At 40.3% G+C, this 25,780-nt stretch overlaps 1 protein-coding gene across 5 annotated transcripts in view; it reads left to right on the plus strand.

Moving 5' to 3' along the window:
• The window catches only part of LOC122564564 (cadherin-18-like), a 705,142-nt gene extending 686,844 nt beyond the window's left edge, over nt 1-18,298 (plus strand). For 3 of the 5 annotated variants that reach the window (XM_043719646.1, XM_043719647.1, XM_043719648.1), the window contains 2 exons: nt 8,393-8,644; nt 17,555-18,298. In XM_043719646.1, coding sequence (XP_043575581.1) covers nt 8,393-8,644; nt 17,555-18,045 — 743 coding nt within the window. In that variant the 3' untranslated portion in view covers nt 18,046-18,298. The remainder of the gene's footprint in view (nt 1-8,392; nt 8,645-17,554) is intronic. The other 2 variants (XM_043719650.1, XM_043719651.1) reach the window with 1 other exon arrangement.
• The last annotated feature ends 7,482 nt before the right edge of the window (nt 18,299-25,780 follow it).

Raw genomic sequence — 25,780 nt, forward strand, 5'->3', positions numbered from 1 at the left:
GGGTGCACTTCCTGCAAGTGTAATCAGCAGGGACGTCCATGGCATCCCTCACCTCAAACATGTTGCAAGAGGAACATTGCACTGCCTTCACTGCCATCCCTCTAACAGTAACGTTTTAAAAAAAAACTAGGTCTAAAGAATAGAACAAGCAAAATGCAGCACTTACCTACTTACCACAACGGGTCTTATTATTAGGTTAGAGGAGGAGGGCGGGTGGGAGGCACTACCTCTGTAGTCCCTCGGGTTCCTCTCCTGCGCGCTTTTATAGGAAAAAAAAACCTACCCAGGTAAGCTTGCGCTACACCAGCTTCCGACTGCCCCTCTGGTCGTCGTCACTTTCCCCTGCGGCTCCTGCTCTTTCTGTGAAGAGAAAAAACCCACCGCTGCACGCTACCGGTAAGTAATTTTAAAATAAACTGTCTCACCTTAGCTGTAGCCTTCCCGGTTCGTTTAAACTCAGCTGCTGCTCGCACTCAGAATGGTTGTAGATGGAAAGTATTCTGCCTGGAGGTCAATGTTGAGCGGGGTCCCACAGGGTTCTGTTCTTGGGCTTCTGCTCTTTGTGGTTTTTATAAATGACCTGGATGAGGAGATTGAGGGGTGGGTTAGTAAATTTGCCGATGATACAAAGGTTGGAGGCGGAATTGATAGTATAGAGGGCTACGGAAGGCTGCAGCATGACATAGACAGGATGCAGAGCTGGTCTGAGAAATAGCAGATGGAATTCAACCTGGATAAATGTGAAGTGATGCATTTTGGAAGGTCAAACTTGAATGCTGAATATAGGATTAAAGACAGGATTTTTGGCAGTGTGGAGGAACAGAGGGATCTTGGTGTTCAAGTACATAGAGCCCTCAAAGTGGATAGGGTTGTTAAGAAAGCATATGGTGTTTTGGCTTTCATTAACAGGGGATCAAGTTTAAGAACTTCGAGATTTTGCTACAGTTTTACAAGCCCCTGGTGAGACCACACTTGGAATTATTGTCCAGTTCTGGTTACCCTACTATAGGAAAGATACAGAGGCTTTGGAGAGGGTGCAAAGAAGGTTTACCAGGATGCTGCCTGGACTGGAGGGTTGCCTTATGAAGAGAGGTGACTAAGCTTGGACTTTTCTCGCTGGAGAGAAGGAGGAAGAGAGGTGACCTAATCGAGGTATACAAGGTAATGAGAGGCATGGATAGAGTCAATAACCAGGAACTTTTCCCCAGGGCAGGATTGATTGGTACGAGGGGTCATAGTTTTAAGATATTAGGAGAAAGGTATAAAGGGGACGTCAGAGGAAGGTTCTTTATGCAGAGAGTTGTGAATGCATGGAATGCGTTACCAGTTGTGGTGGTGGAAGCAGAGTCATTTGGGACATTTAGGCGACTGCTGGACATGCACATGGATAGCAGTGAGTTGAGGGATGTGTAGGTTAGGTTATTTTATTTTCCATTAGGATTAATGCTCGGCACAACGTCGTGGGCCAAAGGGCTGTTCTGTGATATACTTTTCTATGTTCTACGTTCTCTGTTCTGAACACCATATCTTATAATTGAGTGATTTAGAAACTTACCTAGCAAAATAATTTTACAAATATACCATCCATGCTGATTCATTTCAGCATGTGAACAACATGATAATCTGTAACAGCAGATCTTGAGCTAATTAAGAACAGTCAAAATCATTGGATAACACTTGGAAATACCAAGGTGGCCTTTCCATTCTTCCAAAAGAATAGGTTTTAGCAAATTTTAAAGTGAGTTTCGGTTTGGTGGCTAAGCACAAATGGAGAATAATGAACTGGAGTTGCACTCCATCTGAATTTTATCTCCTTAAACTTAACCAATGCTACACTGCATGGGGATTGATCCTGAGTTGCTGATTCATTAGCATCTCTTTCACATTCTTGCAGAAAACCTACACTCAAAGCACAAAAGAAGGAATCTCCAGATCCCCGACACACAAAGGGTGGTAGAGGTTTGGAACTTCCACAAACAGTTTGATCAGTTGTTAGTTTTAAATCTGAGAGAGGTAAACTTTTGTTCAGCAAAGATATAAAGGGATATGAGCCAAAGGCAGGCATATGGAGTTAGGCTTCAGATCATTGGATGATGGATCAGGCTCAAGGGGCTGAATGGACTACTCCTGTTCCTATGGCCCCCAATTTTATCATAATTGATTGACATCAAGGTCTAGTAAATTAGTAAAAAGAGGAATTTGACATAAATACATTGTACATTGTATAGCAATTTGCCACTCAGTCATTTCCAAGTTACTATCGATCATTTTGAAAGATAAAGATTATAAAGACAGAAACAGGCTGCTTGACCATCAAACCCATGAGTCACCAGGTCAAACTCTCTAGCTCATTCATTATCTTTAACATTATCCATTTAAACAATTATCTCATTCTCTTCTGCAAGATTTTATGCTTTAAAAGTATTTTATAGCAATGAACTCCATGTTGTAGTGACTCTTTGTGCCAATTTGGGGCTTTCTGCTGTTCCCTTTAGCTGATGCTACAGTTTCTGCAGCAGGTTACAGGTACCTGCAGCCCCCCTTCTGTACGGCTGATGTATTGTTTGCATTGGTTGCTAAGTAACTTCTTACAGCAGGGACTGACATCTTAAAAGCATGACAAACTGAAAATTACATTCCGATATGTGGGTCAAAGGAGCTGAAAATCAAAGCTCTGACATTTTCAATTAGTTCATAAACTGGTCTTGAATTGAAAAATACATTAATAAGGGAATGAATGTAGAAATCAATAAATGCATGTCCTTAAAATTAAAAAAAAAACCTGAATGCATTTTCAAGTGCAACGATTAATTTGAAAATGAGCATATTTTTAGTTAACTCCTCATTGTTGAAATAGTGTTTTCACTGCTGTGTAGACAAATTCATGAATGAATGCCCCAATTAATTCAGTGTGTCTGTGATTTACCAGTGATGACGAAGCTGGTTCAATGATATAATTCTCTACTAAAACTCTTTTTGGAAGTCATCCAATTCATCTACTTTATTTTCACACAGTTGGTTAGGCTCCAATCATCTGATGGAATCACATAGCATAATTTTCACTGACCATCACTTTCACCTGTCCCTTCAGCCATGAGGACATATGCCAGTGTTCCATGTAGCATCAAACATAAATATCTTGAAAACTGGCTCTTTGTTTATTAACTCAGATTTGGGTATTGCTGAAAAAAGGCACATTTTGTCAAAGCTTCTCATCTTTCACTTATCACTTCTTATTCATCAGAAATGCCAAAGTAAGGAGAAATCAACGTTTGTGCTCCATGAGGGGACTGTGATAATTGGTCAACAAGTAGAGTCTGAATGTTAGAGACCATTTCATGCAAAATGTACCAGTTATTGTTGACTGACGTTTAACTGCTAAGCTTTGTTTAAATTTTAAATTCGGCAGAGTGACTCTGATTAGTTAATCCATTTTCCAAAGAAATTAACAAAGGTCTGGCTGACCTCTAATTCAGTATAAATGTTGTTTTCCTTTTCCTTTGATATTTCTTGCAAATTGTTGTGATGAGTGCAAGATGAAATGCTTTGATAAAATATGTTTTTTTCAAAAATACTAATGCTTTGTCGTCACAAATGACAACTCAAAAATGCTTAATTTCCATGTTTTCAACAGAGTTGTTTCATCATTTCTTTTAAGTGTATTAACCCCTCCTCTTTCAAATAACACAATAAAACCTGCATTTTTACATTTTAAGAGGTGAATTTCAAGATATATATATTTTATTTCAGATTTACCATCATGCTCCTAGCTCCATTATCTCACAGGCACACCACTGAAATGAGAATAATAAGAAGAGTCAAGTCAAATTGAGATGATAATGTCTTTGATACAAAGAATGTTATATAAAGTAACAAAAAAGTTCAGTTTCTATGCTGTATGTTCTGGTTAACTCTCTACAGATGAAGTAAGATCTGCTGAGTATTTCTAGTACTTCCTGTTTTTATTAAACATGCAATGATATTTGTTTACAGAAATGTACTTAAAAGCTCCTTGGGCTAAGAATCTTGTTATATGTGTGAATAATATTAAAGCCATTTATCTATTTTTCTCATGCTCCAATTCTAAACATTACTGCCTTTAAAGGGATGTTTTTTGTTTAAGTAGGAAATAACAGAGTGATACATGGAGGATACACTTTATCTAAGCCACAGGCAGAAATATATAATTGTGGAGCTTGTTGTCAACTTGTACATAAGGCAATGGGAAATAGAAACAAGAGAAGGTTGTTTGGCCCCTCGAGCCCACTCTGTTCTGTAATAGAACATAGAAATGTACAGCTCAAGAATTAGACTTTTAGCCCACCATGGATGCTGCCTGACCTGCTGTGCTTTTCCAGCACCACTCTAATCTTGCCCATTAACATTGCTCATTAAGATTGAACTGATTTGGCTAATTTTCCTGCATAGTGCCCAAGATGGAAGATATTTCAGTGTGGTAAACCGTACAAAAACAGTATTGCTTTTTGAAATATGCAAGGTCTAATGACATGTGTGCACATCAAAAATGCCTGATGGTGTTTGGGATCCTTTCCACTTATCCACGCTTACCACCACATTCTCTAACAGGTTGTATTCATATAGCTTCTAGGACATGGTAATGCAGTCCCTGGCTGCATCACAGGCATCATCAGTCAAAATTAGATACTGAACATCTTGTGGTAATAGTCAGGACCATGGCCAATACCTCAATAACAAGGGGGTTTGTAAGGTGTGTCTTTAGGGAAGGAAGAGAAACAGAGCTAAGGCTGAAGATACGGTCATTAATGATGGAGTGATTCGAGTGGGTTGCTCAAGAGGCCAGAGTAAGAGTCGTGCAGCGATTACATAAGGTTGTGGATTTGGAGGACATTGCCGAGATAGAGAGGCATAAGGCCAAGGAGAGATTTGACCACATGTATGAAAATTTAAAAATTGACACAATGCACAATCAGCAGCTTGTCTCAGTCAGTGAACACGAAAGTGATGGGAGAATGGAACGTAGTGTGAGTTATGACACAGAGAGCAGAGATTTGATAACCTCACGTTTATGGAGGATAGAATATAGTCACCAGTCATGAGTGCATTGAAATGATTAATTCTAGAGATTATAGTGGCATGTGGGTGAGTGTATGTGGGTGAGTGTATGTGGGTGAGTGTATGTGGGTGAGTGTATGTGGGTGAGTGTATGTGCAGGAAAGGAGCACATTTGGGTGATACTCTGGAGGGGGTAATAGGTAATAAGGCAGGAACAGAATAACCTTTTAACAACAGGAGTAAAATCTTCTCTCTTGGATGAATGCAATAAACTGTTGATGATAGGTATTAGAGGCAGAAGAAGATTTATTGACCAGTTTCTACAGCAATTCCTACTGTTCCCTACTCAATCGATAAAGTTGAGCAAGGATTGCAATGCACACATTGCGATTGTTTCCCAGCTATTGCCTTAACTCACAAAATCTAACCAGATCCAAGTTATTATCAGGTTATCCTTATCCAGAATCTCTCTGTGGGGTTGCTCACATTTCTGGTTGTAATTTTAGTGAGAGATCAAATTAATGCTGTGGAAATTCATATCAAAATATAGTAAGTAGACAGAGAACAGAAAAGCAATAATTGTGATGCTGGAAACTTGATATAAAATCAGAAGTTGCTGGAATCTGTGGATCTGACAGCATCTGCTCAGAGATAAATAGACATTTCACTCTGATTCTGAAAATGTGTTGCTGGAAAAGCGCAGCAGGTCATGCAGCATCCCAGGAACAGGAGAATCGACGTTTCGGGCATAAGCCCTTCTTCACTCTGATGGCCTTCCAACAGAAGAGGGAGAATGCAGTTATGGGGAAGCATCCTTGTTAAGATCGTCAACAAACTTAATTTCATAAAATTGCATCCCATGAGATTATTGTGAATTGTATGGGAGTGAACTTTTGACACATCTGTAACATTGATGCCTGTGACCCAGTGGCAGTCATGACCATTTCCACTTCAGACAGCCCTGGGAAGTGGAGGTTGGAATTTGCTCTCAAATCATTGGGTTGATGTCCACTCATAGGTGTATGTACAGATGGTAGGAACAGTGGCTCAGGGCTCATCTCCCTTCTCTCTCACCTTTGTATCAGAAAGTTTGGATTCAGGAGCAGAAGCCAGGCTTCAGAATAGTGGATTGTGTCCAGCCAATGTGTGTGTTGTGCCCAATCCCATCACAAACATTTTTAGCATGCCATCCAAGATGGTTGAGGATAGGAATTAACAAGCAAAATGAGCTGTTGTTCCACAATAACTGGATCAAGAATCTCATGGTTGATGTTTCCATTATGGTTGTGTAAGGTAATAGTTTGAAAGGGTTCATGTTGGAGACGAAATTAGGCTCACAGTTTTTGGCTGGAGAATAGAGCAGTCAAACAGGAGCTCATAATGGAGACAGATGTGTCATTCCTGTTCCAGATTAGCATTAATGATGCCTAACTCATCAAAGTAACTTGTATCTATTGCTATTACACAACAATTACATCATTTTGTGGAAGACAAATGCCTTTTATAATTTAGATTTGAATCATGGTTTATGCTTTGTTACTGCTACATAGACCTTAGACTCAGGAGAGAAAGAAGGATTGGTAGCAGCACTCTACCACAACCATAACATTGCAGATGATACAAATAAAAATAGTTTAAGTGATTGGGCAAAGATTTGGCAAATGAAATATATGTGAGAAAATATAAAATTGTTCATTTCAACAGGAAGATTAAAATGAAGCAGACTATCTAATGGTGAGAAGTTGCAGAGCTCTGAGATGTAGAAGGATCTGGGTGTCCTAGTGCATGAATCACAGAAGGTTTGTCTGCAGGGACAGCAAGTAAGAGGGAAGCAAACAATAAAATGTTATCACTTCTTGTGAGGGGAATTCATTACAAAAATAGTGAGATTATGCGTCAGTTATACAGGAGGCGAGGTGGGGAGCACATTTGGAGTACTGTGTGCAGTATTGGTCACTTTACTGAAACAAGTGTATAAATATACTGGAGGCAGTTCAGAGAAGATTTATGGACTAATATCCAGAATGGAGATTTTCTTTGGTTTTGTTGCACTATCTCCAGTGCTTCAATACCTTGCTTTTGGAATGAAGACCAGAACTTCACATCCTCACATCGTACTATGTCATGTATCTCAGTGTCGGACAGTATCACACAGCATTGTACATTATCACACATCCTCACACTGCATCATACTGTACTCCAGCTGTAATCACATCACAGTTTTATAAACATTTAACGTTTTATCCTGGCCAATGTATCCTGTTTCTGTGCAGAGGGACAGCATGTCTCAGTGGTTAGCACTGTGCTCTCACAGTGCCAGGGATCCAGGTTTAATTCCACCCTCAGGCAACTGCCTGTGTGGAGTTTACACATTCTCCTCATGTCTGTGTGATGCCTCCTGGTGCTCCGGTTTCTTCCCTCAGTCCTAAGATCTGCAGGTTAGGTGGATTGGCCATGCTAAGTTGCCCATAAAGTCCACAGATGTGTAAACTAGGTGGATTAGCTATGGGAAATATAGGGTAGGGTCTGGGTGGGATGGTCTTCAGAGGCTCAGTTTGGACTTGATGGACTGAATGGGCTGCTTATGTACTATAGGGATTCTATGCACTAAATGAATGTCAGTGCTTTTGTTTGTTAATGACCTTATCAAACATTGTCACTATTTTTGATCATTGAAGTATCTATATTCCCTAGTTTTATTTGTCCCTCTCCACCATTTAGGTTCTGATCATCCAGTGCTTAAATGATTGGCTCATTCCACTCCCCTGAATGAAACAACTCACACTTTGTTCCATTGAATTTCAGTTGTGAAGTATTTGACCATGCTGTGCACCATTTTATCTCTTATTTTTGTTATATCTCACAATCATTTAAAATTCTTGTACCAACCTCTGCCAGCTTTTCAAAAAAAATAATGTTGCCCCATGTGTGTTCTAAGCTAATCCCCAATAAATGGGGGTGGCACAGTGGTTAGCACTGCTGCCTCAATGCGCCAGGGACCTAAGTTCGATTCCAGCCTCGGGCGACTGTCTAAGTTTGCACATTCTCCTTGCTGTCTGCTTGGGTTTCCTCTGGGTGCTCCAGTTTCCTCCCACAATCCAAAGATGTGCAGGTCAGGTGAATTGGCCATGCTAAGTTGCCCATAGTGCTCAGGGATGTGTAAGTTAGGGGCATTAGTCAGGTGCAAATGTAGAGGAATGGATGGGTTACTCTTCGGAGGTTCGGTGTGGACTTGCTGGGCTGAAGGGCCTGTTTCCATACCATAGGGATTCCAATCATTTAAAAATGTCTTTTTGTGGTGTCTATCTTTAATGTTTTGCCTCCTATTTCATCAATTGAACTGTGTTTCTTGTTGTAGACAGTACAGCTAGTATTCTGATACGACGAAGAAAATTCAGCAGACATCTCCAACAGGTCTACCAACTTCCAATTGTGGTTTCTGACAGTGGAAATCCCATTCTGAGCAGCACTGGTACTCTCACGATCAGAGTGTGCGCCTGTGAGAGAAATGGCAAGGTTCGAACATGCAGTGCTGAAGCATATCTTTCTGCGGCTGGTTTGAGCACTGGGGCATTAATAGCTATTTTACTGTGCATTGTCATCCTACTGGGTAAGTCGATTAGAGTCTTAGAGTCATACAGCATAGAAACAGACCCTTTGGTCCAACTATTTCATGATAACTCAAACTAAACTAGTCCCATTTGCCTGCATTAGACCCATAATCCTCCAAACCTTTCCTATTCATGTACTTATCCAAATCTTGTTTAACCATTGTAATTTTACCTGCATCTACCACTTTCTCTGGCAGTTCAGTCCACAGATGAACCACTCTCTGTGTAAAAAACATTGTCCCTCACGACCTTTCTAAAACTTTCACCTCTCACCTGAAAAGTTTCCATATCCCTTGTCATTTGAATATAACGATCTGATGCATACTGGTGGAAGGAGAGCAGAACTGTTTAGTTTTATGTATGTGCTAATTGTGTTGGAAGAAACTTTCAGTAATTTAGAGCTATCATCGCAGTCTTCAACTGATTCATGATGTTTGGTAGATGATAGGGTGGATAATGTTTAATTTATTTTTGAGTAGTTACAGAATTGGTCTGTTCAGTGAGGCAATCATTTACTTGGAGCAAGCAGCACATTGATAATTAATAGTTGTTGATGAGATTGTACTTAGGTCTGAGTTGAGGCGTAGGTTAATTTACTTTCCTGTTCAGACTGAGTCAAGGCCTTTGCCAAATCCAAGGTGATGAAATAAAATGTTGTCCTTAGAGTCATAGAATCATAGAGATGTACAGCGTGGAAACAGATCCTTCGGTCCAACCCATCCATGCCGACCAGATATCCCAACCCAATCTAGTCCCACCTGTCAGCAACGGGCCCATATCCCTCCAAACCCTTCCTATTCATCCGACCTGAAATTTGTGAAGACTGACAAGGGTCTCTGGCTGCAGCCCTGAATGGGAACATTATGCTCTCTCTCCCTTCCTCATTCTCCATGCTTTATTGATGGGGAACATGGGGGAGATTTTACTCTTAGATATCTGTATTTCATGGAGGAAACTAAATAGTGAAAGACCAAGTGCCTTCAGTTAAATACAATTTGAAGGTGAAATGTACAAAGTGTGTCTTGCAGGTTTTTGAGAGCAGGTCTAGAGCTGACAGAGTTCTTTAGACAAATACAGTGTTCTTTCAAAAAGTTCAAGAGACACCTTTAGGAGACAGTTGCAATTTGGAAGAGGCAAGGTGACCTTTGGGACAGGATTAGATGCCCTTTGTGATTGTTCTAACTCAACATGTGTGAGTGTAAACTCATTGGAAATATCAAGGTCATTGGAAAGCTCAGGCTGTCATCGGAAACGTCCAGTGTCTAACTTATTTAAGATACCTGGCCTCATAATTTTTGTCTGACAGTGGTTTTAAATTTGAAAATAAATCAATGCTTGCTATTTCACACTGTTGATATAAGCCTGAGAGCTATCATTTATGTGGTGTGAGCTTCAGTGACGAGGGAAATATTTAATTCCCAACATAACTAATTACCTTGAGAAGATGATGGCAAGGTGCCTTTTTTGAACCATTGCAGTCTGTTTCATGTAAGTGTACCCACATTACTGTTATGGAGCTCCAGAACTTTGAGCCAGTGAGAGTGAATGAATGCCACTATAGTCAGAAGTCAGGATAATGAGTGGCTTGGAGGGGAACTCGAAGGCGATGGTCTTCCCAAACACAAGCTGCTCTTGTCCTTCTGATGATCTTAGGTTTGGAAGATGGTGCTTACAGTGACACCCTCACCAAGACTAGATTTGTTAATTCAATTCAGATCCAATGAAGAGCGCAGGAGGGCAAGCCAGGAGCAGCACTGACATAGCTGAAGATGAAGTGTAAACCCTGGTGAAGCTACTATCGAATAGGACTACTTGCATGTCAAAGCAGCAATTGATAGACAGAGCTGAGCGATCCCACAACCAACAGGTCAGATCTAAGCTCTGCAGTCCTGCCACATCCAGCTGTGAATGATGCTTAAACAACTCACTGGAGAATGAGGTTCCACAAATATCCCCATCTTCAGTGAAGGAAGAGCCCAGCATGTTGGTGCAAAACGTTAAGGCTGTAGTACTTGCAGCAATCTTCAGCAAGAAATGCTGAGTGGATGATCCATTTTGACCTCCTCTGGAGGTCCACAGCATGACAGATAAAGTCTTCAATCAATTCAATTCACAATCAAGAAACACTGGATGCTGCAAAGGCTATGAGCCCTAACAACATTCTGGCAATAGTACTGAAGATCTGTGCTCCAGAACTTGCTTCTCTCCTCGGCAAGCTGTTCCAGTACAGTTACAACACTGGCATCTACCTGAAATTGTGGAAGATTGCTCAGATATGTCCCGTACATAAAAATCAAGATAAATCCACCCAGGTCAATTACTGGCCCATCAGTCTACTCTATCATCAACAGTGCTATCCAGCAAAACCTGCTCAGCAATAACCTGCTCAGTGGTGCCCAGTTTGGGTTCTGCCAGGACCACTCAGCTCCTGACCTTGGTCCAAACATGGACAAAAGGGCTGAATTCCAGGGGGGAGGTGAGAGTGACAGCTCTTGACATCAAGGCTACATTCGACTGAGTTTGGCATCAAGGAGCTGTAGCAAAACTGGAATCAATGGGAATCAGGGGACAAACTCTCTACTAATTGGGTTCATACCTGGAACATAGGAAGATGGTTGTGGTTGTTAAAGGTGAGTCATCTCAGCTCCAGGCCCAACCATCTTCAGCTGAGAGTGTCACTGCACCTTTTCTAATTTGTCCCATTCTTCTCTGGAAAAATCTTACACACCTGGCACGCCCTCCAGGGGTCAATCAGTTCAGCTCACACCCAAAATCACAAGCATCCAAGAGGAATGGACACTGGAGTGCACTTCCTTCTAGCAGGTTCTGATTTCCAGAAGATTCCACTTCACACCCTCTTCCAATGCAGTGAATCATCTGAAGAAATGGCCCATCACCTTGAACCATTGCCAGCTTTTTTTCTTCAATGCAGAATAGTGGAGGTTTCAGTTCTCAATAAACTCATAGTAAAGAAAAATGAAGCTAATAAAGCTTGTAATCCATTCAGATTGTCTTTGCTGAAATGGTGCCCTCAGGATTTGCACAGCTTATTTTCTTCTCTGCAATTTTAGATGAACATTGCTTCAGTGAAACATCTTTGCTCATTTTGGTTTACTCAAAATCAAGTGGAATGGGTTTATTTTACAAATCAAATGCATAGACATTCCTGAATTTTTGTTAGGTTCCTGTTCTGAAAGGCTACAACTCAAATTTGGGAATAGTGTTAAAGGGCACCAGCTATGAAGGGGTGTGAAAACAAGCTTTCTGATATCAGATGAAAATCGCTAATAAATTCAGCTTATAAAGAAAAAATTAGCATTTATAAATCAGATCTCTCAAAACCTCCCTGATTAGTTTGAATCCAATTAATTATCTTTGAAGTGCTGTCTTTCTTCTGTTATCATATGTTATGATTAGAAAGATCCTAGAAATAGCAGTTATCAAGGAGAATAGAACAGTATTGATTGCTGTGCAGAGTTACCAACATGGGTTAGATGGGCCAAATGGCTTTCCTCTCTATTGTCTGAGGCTAAGGGTGAAATATTGTTGCAGTATCAGGTTCCCGTTGGCTGGCTGGAGAGACATACGTATCACACTGCTTCAGAGAAGGTCCATCAAGACACAAGCCAATCAGGCCATCGCAACCTAGCCCTGTAATTGAGACCCTCTGGGCAAGAGTCTCATTTACCAAGAGCCAATGAGAGACCCAAAGCTCCTGTGCTCAGCAGTGCCACCAAAGACAGTGGCTGCTGCTGGAATGACACGAGAGTTCCAACATGACAGTGAACTGGGCCAGAGATGAGCATCATCAGGAGGGCTGTGTAACTGAACCTCAATGTCACTGTACTATGACTCAAAAACCAAGCTTTGTTAATATTATCAAGGCTGATGTTATGGTGGAGTTTAAGCAGGGGGTATTTTGTGGAATATGGGAGGCCGATTATCCTATCAGGTGAATAGCAGAGTACACAGCTAAGACGAAGATGGGGGAGAGTTTGCAGTTTGGTTGTGGTAGGTTGCAATGAAGTAACAGAGCTGGCAGCATTTTGTCTTTGGCCTGCAGAGGACATGGGTCAGAAGGTGAACAAAATGTCCAAGAATCTAAAACAATGCCAGAGTTGTGAGGAGTCCAAATCACACTGACCTCCTTACTGCCTCAGTACAAATACTGACAAAAACACTAAACTGTAAGGGAAGAGTGACCATCCTTAGCAAAACTGGAGTCATTGGGAATTAGGAAAAAAACTGCTCCAGGATATCTCTACAGGAATTCTTCAGGGGAATGTTCTAGGCCAGACCATTTTCAGCTGGGTCATCATTGACTTTCCCTCCATCATAAAGCCTGACCATTGGAAGTTCACTAATGATTGCACAATGTTCAGCTCCATTCATGACCCCTCAGATGCTGATGCAGATCATGTCCAAATGCAGCAAGATCTGGACAATATCCAGGCTTGGCCTGATGAACAGCAAATAACATTTGCATCACACAAATTTGCTAGGCAAAGGCCATTTCCAAATGGCAAGAAAAAAAGCCATTGGTCTCTTGATGTTCAATGGCATTACTTCCCCCCCCCCCCCCCCCCCCCCACAAACACACACACACACACACACCCCACTATTAACATATTAACCTCCTGCGGCTTACCATTGACCAGGAACTGAACTCGGCTAAGTATATGAATGCATTGTCTACAAGGGCAGGTCAGAGGCTCAGAATACAGCAATAAGTAACTCACCTCCTGACTCCACAAAGCCTGTCCATCATCTTCAAGGCACAAGTCAGGAGTGTATTGAAATACTCTGCACTTGCTTGAATGGATGCAGCTCTAACAACACTCCAGAAACTTGACATTATCCAGAGCAAAGCAGCCCACTTGATTGGCACCACATCCACCACCTTCCATAATGGATTCTGCCAACACTGATGCTCAATGACAGCAGTGATTACCAGCTAGAAACTGCACTTTGGCAGCACACCAAGGTTCTTTTGACATCACCTTCGAAACTTCATAATCTTCCCCTTCTCGAAGGATAAGGCTGGCAGATACACCACCACAGGGAATTTTCCCTGCAAGCCAGCACCATCCTGACTTGGAATTGTCACTTTGCAGTTGCTGGCTCAGAATCCTGGAATTTCTGGCCCTAACAACACTGTGGGTGTCCTTAAACCACACAGACTGCAGTAATCCATGATGGCAACTCTCTGTCATCTTCTCAAGGGCAATAAAAGCTGGTCCTACCAATGACATCCACATCACATGAAAAAATTTTACTTTGATGCTGTCTGAGAAACAAATGGAATTGATAGTAATGGGTGTTGGCTGATGTATTTAGGCAAAAGAAATTCTAATTCCTGTTGCCAAAGATTACATGAGTGGTATCAAACTAGACTCCCAGCTGTATCATTACCCTTTAGTGTGCATAAGATAGTTTGGCTGATCATGTATTTAATATTGCCTTGGGAAAAAATTGATTCTTCTCAGGCTACACAGTGGTCCTACTGAAAGTTGAATTTTTATTTGAAGAATTGGAATTTTCAAACATTCTCCTTCTAAGTGTAAACTTAAATATTCATTTGTCATTTATTATGCAATCGTGCACTGTTCATTTTGAACCACTGAGCCATATCATTAATAGAAAATCATGTTAAGCCTGATTTAGAGGCACACGGTGAAAATCACACCATAAACATTATATGTAAAGTCTATTTTTTATTTGTTTTAAACAGATGTCCTATATCCCCTGCTTGTGACTTATATAATTGGAAGCTGTATCTGTGATATTACTGGCAGGTGTTTGAAATAAGATACTGTTTTACTACCACTAATTCAGTCGTTAGCTGATCTGGATCCTGTCTTACCTCATCAGATTTATTTCTGGAGTACCCACAAAGATGGGGATTTCCTCTGTTGAACATTGTAGGCACCAGCCCTTGAAACCAAACACTAATAAATGACCATTTACCTCCAATTGCCTGATCATATGAGATAACTGTGCTGCTTATGATCAATTACCTGGTGCCTGGTAGGAAATTACTTCTTGAATCATTGGAACATCATAAAAAGGATTTCCAATGATGTTAGATCCATGTATTGGAGAGAAACCAATGTATCTCACAGCTAGCTCTGGAGGGAGAACATTATCATAGCTTTATAGCTCACAACACAAGACTTAAGAACCAATTGGCAGAAAGACACTTTGGGGAATTTACCTATGCAGTTGTATTAATAATTCATGTATTTTCTGAATCTAGATGTGTATGTGGTTAGTCTATTTTCTCTCTTTTTGAACAGGAATGAAACAAATCATTTAGAAATCTCTTTTCTTTCAACGAAAATTAATTTAAGAGAAGGCATCCGAAACATGCAATTACTGAACTTATTCCTGAGATATTGATAATAAAGTGCCTATTTTTTCTCCAGGACATTCCTGTTTATTTAATGTGATTGAAATGAGTGGACATGTGGAAGTAATTTGAATACAGTAATTTGATTTAAATGTTTATTTGGCAAATTAATGTTTTGAATCCTGAAATGAGATTATTAGTTTGAAGCGACTGCAGGAATTTGTTACAATCAATAAAATACATTTACATTCTTTAACAGTTCCTCAGGAATGAGAGTCATTTGCTTTTGTTGCAGTTTGTTGGGTGCCTAAATGACTGATACATTCAGTGTGCAATCTGCAGTCTCGGCCATATCTGGGACAGGTGCTGCTTGAGACTGGGAGAGATGGGGGTGTTTGGAGGTTTCCATTGGGTTGACCTTTGTGTTTTCCTGATGAAATATCAGAATGTAGACAGTATCTTTCCAAATTAACCTGCTCCATTTTGGTGAGTCACAAGTCTGGGACTTGAAAAGATCCTGAAACTATCTGCAGCCATGTTGCAAGTAGAACACATGTTTCAGGAAGCTGGTGTCAGAATGATGAGTCTTGCCCAGTGGAGTTGGATTTGAAAGATTTATCTTGTATCTGGGCACATTAGCCAGGAAGAGGGCCCCTGCTATTCAACCACATTTTATCTTAAACCTCAAGAAAGTCTTTAGTTCAATTTTATTTTGATATGATCATTATGAAGGTATGATTTGTGTTAAAGACACTTACAGACATCCACATTTAATCATTAATGAATTAATAATTTGTAACCAGTTACTGGAAAATCATTTGGTCAATAAATAGGAACATAAACCTGACCAGAAACTGATGACTGTGATGGTCATCTGTGATGGTCATCTGTGATGGTCATCTGGGTGAAAGGTCATTGATCTAAAACTTTAACACTTTGGTGCTGCCTGACTTGTTGGGTATTTTCAGTTTTTTTTGTTGTTATTTTAGATTCCCAGCAACAGAGGTATTTTTCTTTTGTAGATCCAGTAAATATTTCAGTGTGTGTTTGGAGAGTGACCAACTTTGACCTTCTTCGTGTCATTGTAATTCTCTACCTCGCTATCCTCCTCTCCTCCTGGCATGGGCATATTTTCTTATGGAGAAAGATTGGACAGACTGGGTTTGTATCTGTTGGAGGTGACTTGATTGAAATGTACAAGATACTGAGGGCTCTTGACAAGGTCGATCTGGAGGCGGTTTCCTCTTGTAGGAGAATTAAGAACTAGTGATCTTTGTTTAAAAATCAGTGATTGTCCATTTAAAACAGACAGTTTTTACTCTCTCAGAGGGTTGTAAGTTTTTGGAATTTTTTGAAGGTAGTGGAAGCAAGAGACGACGAACATGCTTTAAGACAGGGGTTTGGTAGATTCTTGTAAAGCAAGGGGGTTAAAGATTATCAGGAGGAGGCAAGAATGTGGGTTTGATGTTTAAATCAGGTCAGGCATGATCTTATTGAATGCTTGTATAGACCTGAGGGGCTGAATATCCATTTGTATGACATACTAATGCAGGTTCATTGGCATAAAGCAACTCATTGATGAGGATTTGATGGATTTTTTTGTTTTGAATCTCAGGTAGGTATACCTGAAAATTCACTGTCTGTTCCTGTAGCAACACTTTTTATTTGTACAGCCTCCTGCATTATGCCAACAACAAACTCAACTTACCATGCCTTCTGCTTCTGACATTGCAAATGCACCTTTCCCCCTGTGACACCCTGCTTCCTCATTAAGAGCCCCCCACAACAGTCTGTCCTTCCCATGAAAGCTCTGGAAAGATAACACCTGCCCTTTAACCTACTCAAACCCCAAACATGCTTGCAAATGAAATAATGATTCACATGGTATTATCTTCAATTCAGTGGACTATAGTCACTGATTGTCACATTGTCTCGTCCACGAAACTAAGCAAATGGGGTGACTGCTTTACAGAGCACCTCCCTTCAATCCACAAGCCTCTGGGCATGTGTCACTTCGATTCTCTATCCTATTTCCACTTTGACCCCTCTATCCTGCTGCACTATTCCTTTAATGTCTGACAGGTATCCACACAGCCAGTGTTCTTAAAGTTGAAATATATTCACCAGTTCCTGAATTTCATGCTCCATTTGTGGGATAACTTTGTTATGTGAAGCAGAAATTGAGACTTATCTTTCTAATAATTTCAGCAGAACAAAACATGTAACATGATTATCACAGACAGTCAGGATTTACAGACACTGATGTTGGACTGGGATGTACAAAGTTAAAAATCACTCAACACCAGGTTATAGTCCAACAGGTATATTTGGAAGCGCTAGCTTTCGAAGTGCTGCTCCTTCATCAGGTGGTTGACAATATACTCCACAACCACCTGATGAAGAAGCAGCACTCCGAAAGCTAGTGCTTCCACATATACCTGTTGGATTATAACTTGGTGTTGTGGAATCTCAGACCATGCATTTGCTAAACACTTTTCAGTGAAATGAAGGAACCCCCAAATTGCATTTCTCAATACACCACCTGTCTTTTTCTTGGCAGCAATAATCGTTCTGTTCATCACGCTGAAGAGGAGTAAAAAAGAGCCTCTCATCATTTCAGAGGAAGATATCCGAGAGAACGTGGTGACCTATGATGATGAGGGAGGAGGAGAGGAGGACACAGAGGCATTTGACATCTCGGCTCTGAGGAACCCCGCTGTTGCTGAGGAAGTACGATATCGGCGAGACGTTAGACCAGATGTTCAATCTGTGCCCAGACAGAGACCCCCATCAGCCCCCAACGGGCCTGATATTCATGAGTTTATTACCGAAAAACTGCAGGAAGCTGATCTGGATCAAAGTGTTCCTCCCTATGACTCTCTGCAAACATATGCATACGAAGGTCATGGCTCCATAGCTGGATCAATAAGTTCACTGGATTCAGTCACAACACACTCAGAACAGGACTATACTTATATTGGAGACTGGGGACCTCAGTTCAAAAAACTGTCAGAACTATATGGAGTAGACAAGTCAGAAAGAACCAATTAATTTTCATTCCTATAGTAAAACACCTGTATGTAAAACAAAGAAAACATCCAATTTTCATTTCTCCAGCTACAATTGGTCCACAATTTTACTGTAGCAGCAAGTGCCCTTTTAATATTTTGAAAGATGGGTTCGACAAACAAATGAAAAGAACACATTTTGAAAATATAAAAAATAAACAAAATATTTTCCCTGGTGTATATTTTTTATTGTTTAATAAAGTTCATTGTTCCACAATAAAATATACTGTGCAATAGTTTAAGAATAGCAAGCTTAGTTACACGTGTGGAGATGCTTTAACATACAAAGGTCTGCAATTAAACCTATGGCATTGTAGAACATCGCAATGTTGCTCTTACATAGCATTTTGCTTTCTTCCTTAAATATACAAGTGATGACATAAAGTGGCAGTACAGTCCACAGTATTAAACATTGTAATGAAATGGATGTTCCCTGTAACAATGACCTTTATACACAATTATCTGAATTGTGCAACATTTAATTCAAAAAAACCTTCATTTTATAGTAGTCTATCATGAATACAGTGATGTTTTCATGCAGTAAGTTACAGTAAGTTACTTGCATTGTAGATCGATGAAGATTTCTTCAAGGTAAGTCAACTTATGAAGGTATAAGTACCAATTTGAAATTGAATTTTTGTGGCAGATTTACTTGTTTCCCCTCCTCCCCGCCCAGACCATTTCTGATATGAATATTAAATTTGTCATTAGCACTGAGAAATGGCTGTAAGTTGCAGAGCTAATGCTATATGTTGCTTGAGTAGTTGGAGAAGGACTTGTAGCTAATCATAGTGTTGGCAAATAAACAAAGTGAAAGATGCTTTGTCAAGTAAATGTAGTGGAAATAGCTTAATTACAGAGACATCCATCTGAAATTAATGTTTACTTTCCCATTCTGAAGAATTGTACTCTAGCTGTGTACACCCTGTTCTGTGTCTTGAAGAATCAGGACAACTTTCTAAAGATGATTCTTCAATTAATTTGTTCGCTCAGCAGAAATGTAAATATGAAAATTTGAGGATCTTTGACCACTTGGGGCCAAGTTAGCTCCTTCAGTAAACTTTGCCAAATGAGGGCTGTCAGATATTTATCTTTTTTTAAAAAAAAAGTCTGATTACCTTCATTCGGCTGCATTGAAGTTAATCCTTCAATTAATTCTTCAAAATTAAATGGAGGTTTGATGGTGGAGATTAGAGAGAAAATGCCAAATGTCAGATGGTTGAAATAATAAAAAAAACAGTAAATGTTGGAAATGTATTGGTGGGATACTGGAGACAGAACAGGAGAACCTGTGTACACCTGAACAGAGAGAATCAATCAAAAAAGTTCAACATGGAGAATCAGTGTGTATCAGATATGCAGACGAGATCGAAAAGAAGCAGTTAATACTCAGTGAATAATTTACAGAAAGTGAATGAGTGATACCAACCACAAAATGATCTGAAATTGAGCAAGATCAGCTCAGTCAGGCAGTGAGGAGATATCCAAAGAGTAATGGAGTTCAGGACTAGAGGACATCATTTAAAGGTGAGAAAAAAAAGATTTAAAAGATACCTGAGGGGCAATGTTTTCACCAAGAGGGTGCTTTGTGTGTGGAATAAGGAACCAGAGGAAGTGGCAGATGCAGGTACAGGTACAATATTTAAAAGACATTTGGACAGGTACATGAATAGGAAAGGTTTGAAGGGATATGGGCCAAATGCAGGCAGTTAAGACTAGTTTGGGAAACTTGGTTAGCCGGGACTAGTTGGACCAACGGGTCTGTTTTCATGCTGTATAACTCTGACTTTAAAGGTGACATTCATTAAAGCAATGGCAAGTCATCAAAAATGACACAGACAATGGGAAAGTAAAAACTGAAAGGCAGTTGGGCGAATAGAATTATTATTAATGGAGGTGAAGTAGAAATTGGGTGTCACTGTGACGGCACCAGTTTCACATTGTTATCTCTTACAACCCAGAAATGTACCTGATCTATGCCCAACCCCGAGATGAGTCAGATAATTACCCAGCATCCCTCGTTTCCTCCTAAAATAAGCAGGAGTTCCCCTTCTATGAGAAATTAGGTCATCAAGGAGCAGAGCAGGAGTCATGGCTGATCCACCCAGGTTTCTGCTGTCTGGTATCCAGCTACAATTAATAGGGTGAGTACATTTTGTTTTCTTCTGCTCCAAGCACTGCCATAAAGCCAACCTTGGCCGGGAATCGGCCTGTCGCTTAAATAAGAGAGGGCTCTTGAAAGCTGACAGATTCTTGCAATCTCCCTCCTCCCAGCAATGGCCGCTGCAGCATTGGCGTGGGCCCAAGGACAAGTCAGCATGTATATTATCCATCTCTCCGTGGATAAAAGCACAAAGAGACAACGGTTCTGCTTTGGTCACAATTCAGCATGAAATTACATTCGATTAGAGTTCAAATTCCGAACAAAATTAATTTATATAATCAAAAATGTAAAAGTTCCCAAGTTCAAGCAGCAGCACAGAATAGAAGTGTTTCTATTTGTTTCTTTTGCACAATAAAACTTCCCCTGATTCTTTTTAATGCAATAGCCTGATGTAAATTGATGAGTATGATTCATAACTGTCACACAGACAATTGGCGATCTATCTTCAATCAATTAAATTCTGCTCCTTTACTGTGGGCTATTTCCTATGTTCACCAATGAATCTGGGTTCTGGCAATGACTTTGGGCTGGTTTTGTCTGCCTAGCAAACAGATGTTTCACTCATGGAAGGTTTGGTAAGTCTTACTTTTAGGGAATAACTGAAAAGACAAGAAGGGAAGAGCTGGATGAAGGGAGAGAATGAAGATGGTACTGCTCAGGAGTCCAGCCTCATCCATAATGGATCGTTGGTGAAGAGCAATGTTTGAGTTATCTGTATTTCATTGCAGAAGCTGTCATTGAATTATATCACTTGCAACCAGACCAGGAGCCTCAAACCAGGATATAGAGAGTACTGTCTGTCAAGATCCTTGTGCTCTTCAAACTTTAAACTGTGCTGTTGTTCCAAGTAACTTTGCACAATTTCCTGCTCAGTACTGTACCTGAGAGAAATGACTGCAAATCTCAAATCCAGGAGAAACTCACAAATCGCATTCCTCTGGAAAGTAATTTCCAAGATTTGTTTCACTTCTTAATCCTGTAGCCCATTCTATTGGAGGAAGCTTACACAACCTTTTCTTGTATGAGATACAAATGCTTGTGGTTGTCAGACAATTGAATTGGACAACTACTTGAAAATGAAATCTCTTTTGGAATTCCCATCAAAGACAGATCCCATGAACTGGTGTCGGGTTTGGAAGATGCTGCACCCAGTTCATAGAGTGTTTTCATGTCCAACAGTCATACTGGATCACTGAGTACACCTTATTTTATAAATGTATGGTTTAAGTTCAGAAAAGATGTTTTGTCTCAAATACACAAAGTATGCATCATACAATCTGAGACCATAAAACTTACTTTTACGTCCTTGTTCAGTCACCAAATGATCAAGAGATTTGGGATTTCAGGTTTATGTGTGAGATGTTCTTGACCCTGCTCCATTATAAATGAGGATATGGACAGAAGGGCATTTAAAGGCTGTTAATATATTTTTAAATCAACCAAGGCTCATTTTTTGTGTTTTGTTTTCCACTGGTAATTTGACTCTTGCTGGCTTTAGTGGATTAGCCAGTGGGAATGTCTTCCCCCAGACCTGCATACATGCTGCTGCAGATCAAGATGAATTTTAGCAGTAGATTAGTGGATGAAGTGCTTTCTATTCCCAGAATAAGCTGTGACAGTGGAAATGATAATACAGTAGTTTCACAATAATAGAAGCCGGAGTAGGCCATTTGGCCCATCGAGTCTGCTCCACTATTCATTAAGGTCATGGCTGTTCTATCCATCGTCTCAGCTCCTCCTACCTGCATTATCCCATAACCCTTCATTCCCCTACCACGCAAAACCCCATCCAACTGGGTCTCGAATATATTTAATAAAGATGTCTCTACTGCTCCCTCAGGCAGAGAATTCCATAGATTCACTACTTTCTGGGAAAAGCAGTTACTCACCTCTGTCCCGAATCTACTCTCCCTAATCTTGAGACCATGTCCTCTAGTCCTTATCTCACCCACAGCAGAAACAACTTGCCTGCCTCTATCTTATCTATCCCTTTCATAATTTCATACATTTCGATAAGATCCCTTCTCTGCACAGCTTCCAAAGCCAGTATATCCTTCCTCGTGTAAGGAGACCAAAACTGTACACAATACTCCAGGTGCGGCCTCACCAACACCTTATACACTTGCAGCAGAACCTCCCTGATCTTAAATTCCATCCCTCAGCAACAAAAGCCAATATTCCATTTGCCTTCCTGATTACCTGTTGCACCTGCAAATCAACCGTTTGCGATTCCTGTATGAGCACTCCTAAGTTCCTCTGCACAACAGCTTACTGCAATCTTTCACCATTTAAATAATAGACTGACCTGCTATTTTTACTTCCAAAGTGGATATCCTCCCATTTACCAATATTGTATTCCACCTGCCAGATCCTTGCCCACTCACTTCACCTATCTAAATCTCTCCTCAGACCTTTCACATCATCTGCACAGTTTGCCTTTCCACTCAAACTTGGATACGTTACACTGTCTCCTTTTCCAAATCATTCCAAATATCACATAAACAGTTGTGGGTCCAACACTGACCGATGTGGCACCCTGTTCATCTCTGATCTTATGTTTCAAAATCATGTGAATGGCTTACACTAATGTTAGTCTTCTTTTCACATGCACTGGGATCACACTGTGCCATGTTCCTCTAGCATCACAAAAGACAAGGCAGGTATCATTTTCCAGAATATCAGCAATAATATCTTGTCGCACCACTTGGTAGTGGCTGTGGGCAACTGTTATCATTAGAGTTTAATTTTCTATACTTGCCCTGATTAGATAATTACCCAGGATTGCTGGTGCACCTTGTGATGAATCCAAGGAGCGGAAACATCAGGCCTATCTTCACACCATCCAGGGAAGCCACACTGAGCACCTACCTGATTGTTTCCATGGTAACAGAGACCAATCACCAATCAGACACTTTACATTGTATCATGTGAGAATCTGAGAGTGGAAATCTGGGGGAGCCTTATCAAAAGTCTCTGAAAATCCAAAATATATGACATTCATTGACTCCCCTTTGTTAAATACATTCGTGACACCCGCAGAAATGTTCTAACCTCATCAACCCAAATTCCTATTCACACATTCATGCACAATCAGTTTTATCTAAGTTTATTTACTGGACCTTTTATAATGGATTCTAGCATTTCCCCTGCTACTGATGGAGGTGAACAGGTCTTTCGATCCCTGTTTCCTTCCTTCCTCTCTGCCCTGAGATAATTCTCCCTTTCCTATTTAAACACTCGGATGACATATGCAACCTCCCAATCTGGAGGAACCATTCCAGAATCTATAAGCATTTGCAAAGTGCTCACCAAAGCATCCAATATCTCCATAGCTACTTGTGTCAAAACTCTCCAATATAGTGTGTCAGGGCCTGGGGACTTATCAACTTTCAATCCCATTAATTATTCCAATCCAATGTTTTTCCTTTTACTACTCTCCCTTAATTTCTTATTCTCCCACATCCTTTTCAACTCTAATTCTAGAAAATTTCTTGCATCTTCCTCATTGATAAAGGCAGCCATGAAGAATCATTTAGCTTCTCTGTCACTTCGCTATTCCCCATTATAAATTCTCCTGACTCTGCCTATAATGCGCACACATTTAGAGAACATAGAACATTGCAGCTCAGTACAGGCCTTTCAGCCCTTGATGTTGCATTGACCTGTGAATCAATCTGAAGCCCATCTATCCAACACTATTCCACTTTCATCCATATGTTTATCCAATGATCATTTAAATGCCCTGAAAGTTGACGAGTCTACTACCGTTGCAGGCAGTGTGTTCCAAGCCCCTACTACCCTGTGAGTAAAGAAACTACCTCTGACATCTGTCCATTATCTATCACCCTTCAATTTAAAGCCAAGTCCCCTCATGCTAGCCCCCACCATCCGAGGAAAAAGGCTCTCCCTGTCCACCCTAACTAACCCTCTGATTATCTTATCTGTCTTAATTAAGTCACCCCTCAACCTTCTTCTCTCTAACGAAAACAGCCTCAAGTCCCTTAGCTTTTCCTTGTAAGGCTTACCCTCCATACCAGGCAACATCCTAGTAAATCTCCTCTGCACCCTTTCCAAAGCTTCCACATTCTTCCTATAATGTGGTGACCAGAACTGTACGCAATATTCCAAGTGCGGCCGCACCAGAGTTTTGTACAGCTGCAACATGACCTTGTGGCATTATCTGAGCTGAATGTTTGCTTTTTTTGCATATCTTCATAAGCTTTTACTACTCATTGTATTTTTCTTTTGCTAATTTAACTTCATATTCTATTCTCCCTTTCTTAATCAGTTTCTTGGTCTTCCTTTGCTCTCTTCCAACATTATCCCAATTCCTCAGGTTTATAACTATTTCTGACAACTTGATAAGTATTTTTCTTTCATCTTATGTGGTTCATAACGTTTTTGGGCATTGTTGATTGTTTTGGGGTTTTTTGGGCATTGGAAGAATGAGTAGTTGCTGTAATAATTCTTAAAAATCAACCAATTGTTTCTAAACTATTGTCCAAATCTACCTCAGCCAACGTGCCCCTTGTACCTTTATTGTTAATTTTGCTGAAATTACATCCAGCACAGGAACAGACCAACTCTTCCATGCCGACCACGTTTCCCAAACTAAACTAGTACCATTTGTCTGTGTTTGGCACATTTCCCACCAAACCTTTCTTATTCATGTACCTGTCCAAATATTTTTTTTAAATGTTAAAAATCACACAACACCAGGTAAGAATTTATCAGGTTTATTTGACATCACAAGCTTTTGGGTGATGTTCCATCATTAGGTGAACTTGATGAAGGAACAGCACATGAAAAACTTATGATTTCAAATAAACCCGCTGGACTATAATCTGGTGTCAAGTGATTTTTTTTTACTTTGTCCACCCCAGTCCAACATTGGCATCTTTGCTTCATTTTTAAATGTTACAATTGTACCTGCTTCTCCCACATCCTCTGGCATCCTCATTCCATACATGTACCACCCTCTATGTGAAAACATTGCCCCTAAGGTCCCATGTTTTGACAGTAACGGGAGGCAGTGACCAGAGGAAGGCTGTTATATCCCTGCAATGTGCTGTGGGGAGACAGGGTAGGATTAGGAAATGGTGGGTGACAGGAGTGGGGGATGGTTGGAAGGAGTGGAGGAGTTTCCTGGCAGGAGTGGGGGCTGCTGAATGGTTGTCAAAGTGCATTTTTCTCAGGCTGTGTTTGAATCAGCAAACGCGATGTGTTGAGAGAATTCTTGCCTTGCCAGTCTTGTTTTTTCTTTATCCTCCATATGGTGGGTGTTGCAGCATAATTATAAATGCCAATTTTCTCCAGAAAGTGACTGCTCTTACCGAGTTATTATTCTGGTGAGTTCGATGTTGATTATTCACTTTTTAGAACTGACACTTTGATTGATGAAAATTGGCCACACTCTAAATGTCCATTCACACATTAATTCAGTCCTTTAGCTTTTAAACTATTTCGTTCCCCTCTGTTGCTGAAATTCTTAGACTTCAAACTCACAGCTTAAAGCTTCAAATGCTGTTCCATTTTTTAAAAAATCAGTAAAGCA

The sequence above is a fragment of the Chiloscyllium plagiosum genome, chromosome 29 (assembly GCF_004010195.1).
Source record: "Chiloscyllium plagiosum isolate BGI_BamShark_2017 chromosome 29, ASM401019v2, whole genome shotgun sequence".
Taxonomy (NCBI): domain Eukaryota; kingdom Metazoa; phylum Chordata; class Chondrichthyes; order Orectolobiformes; family Hemiscylliidae; genus Chiloscyllium; species Chiloscyllium plagiosum.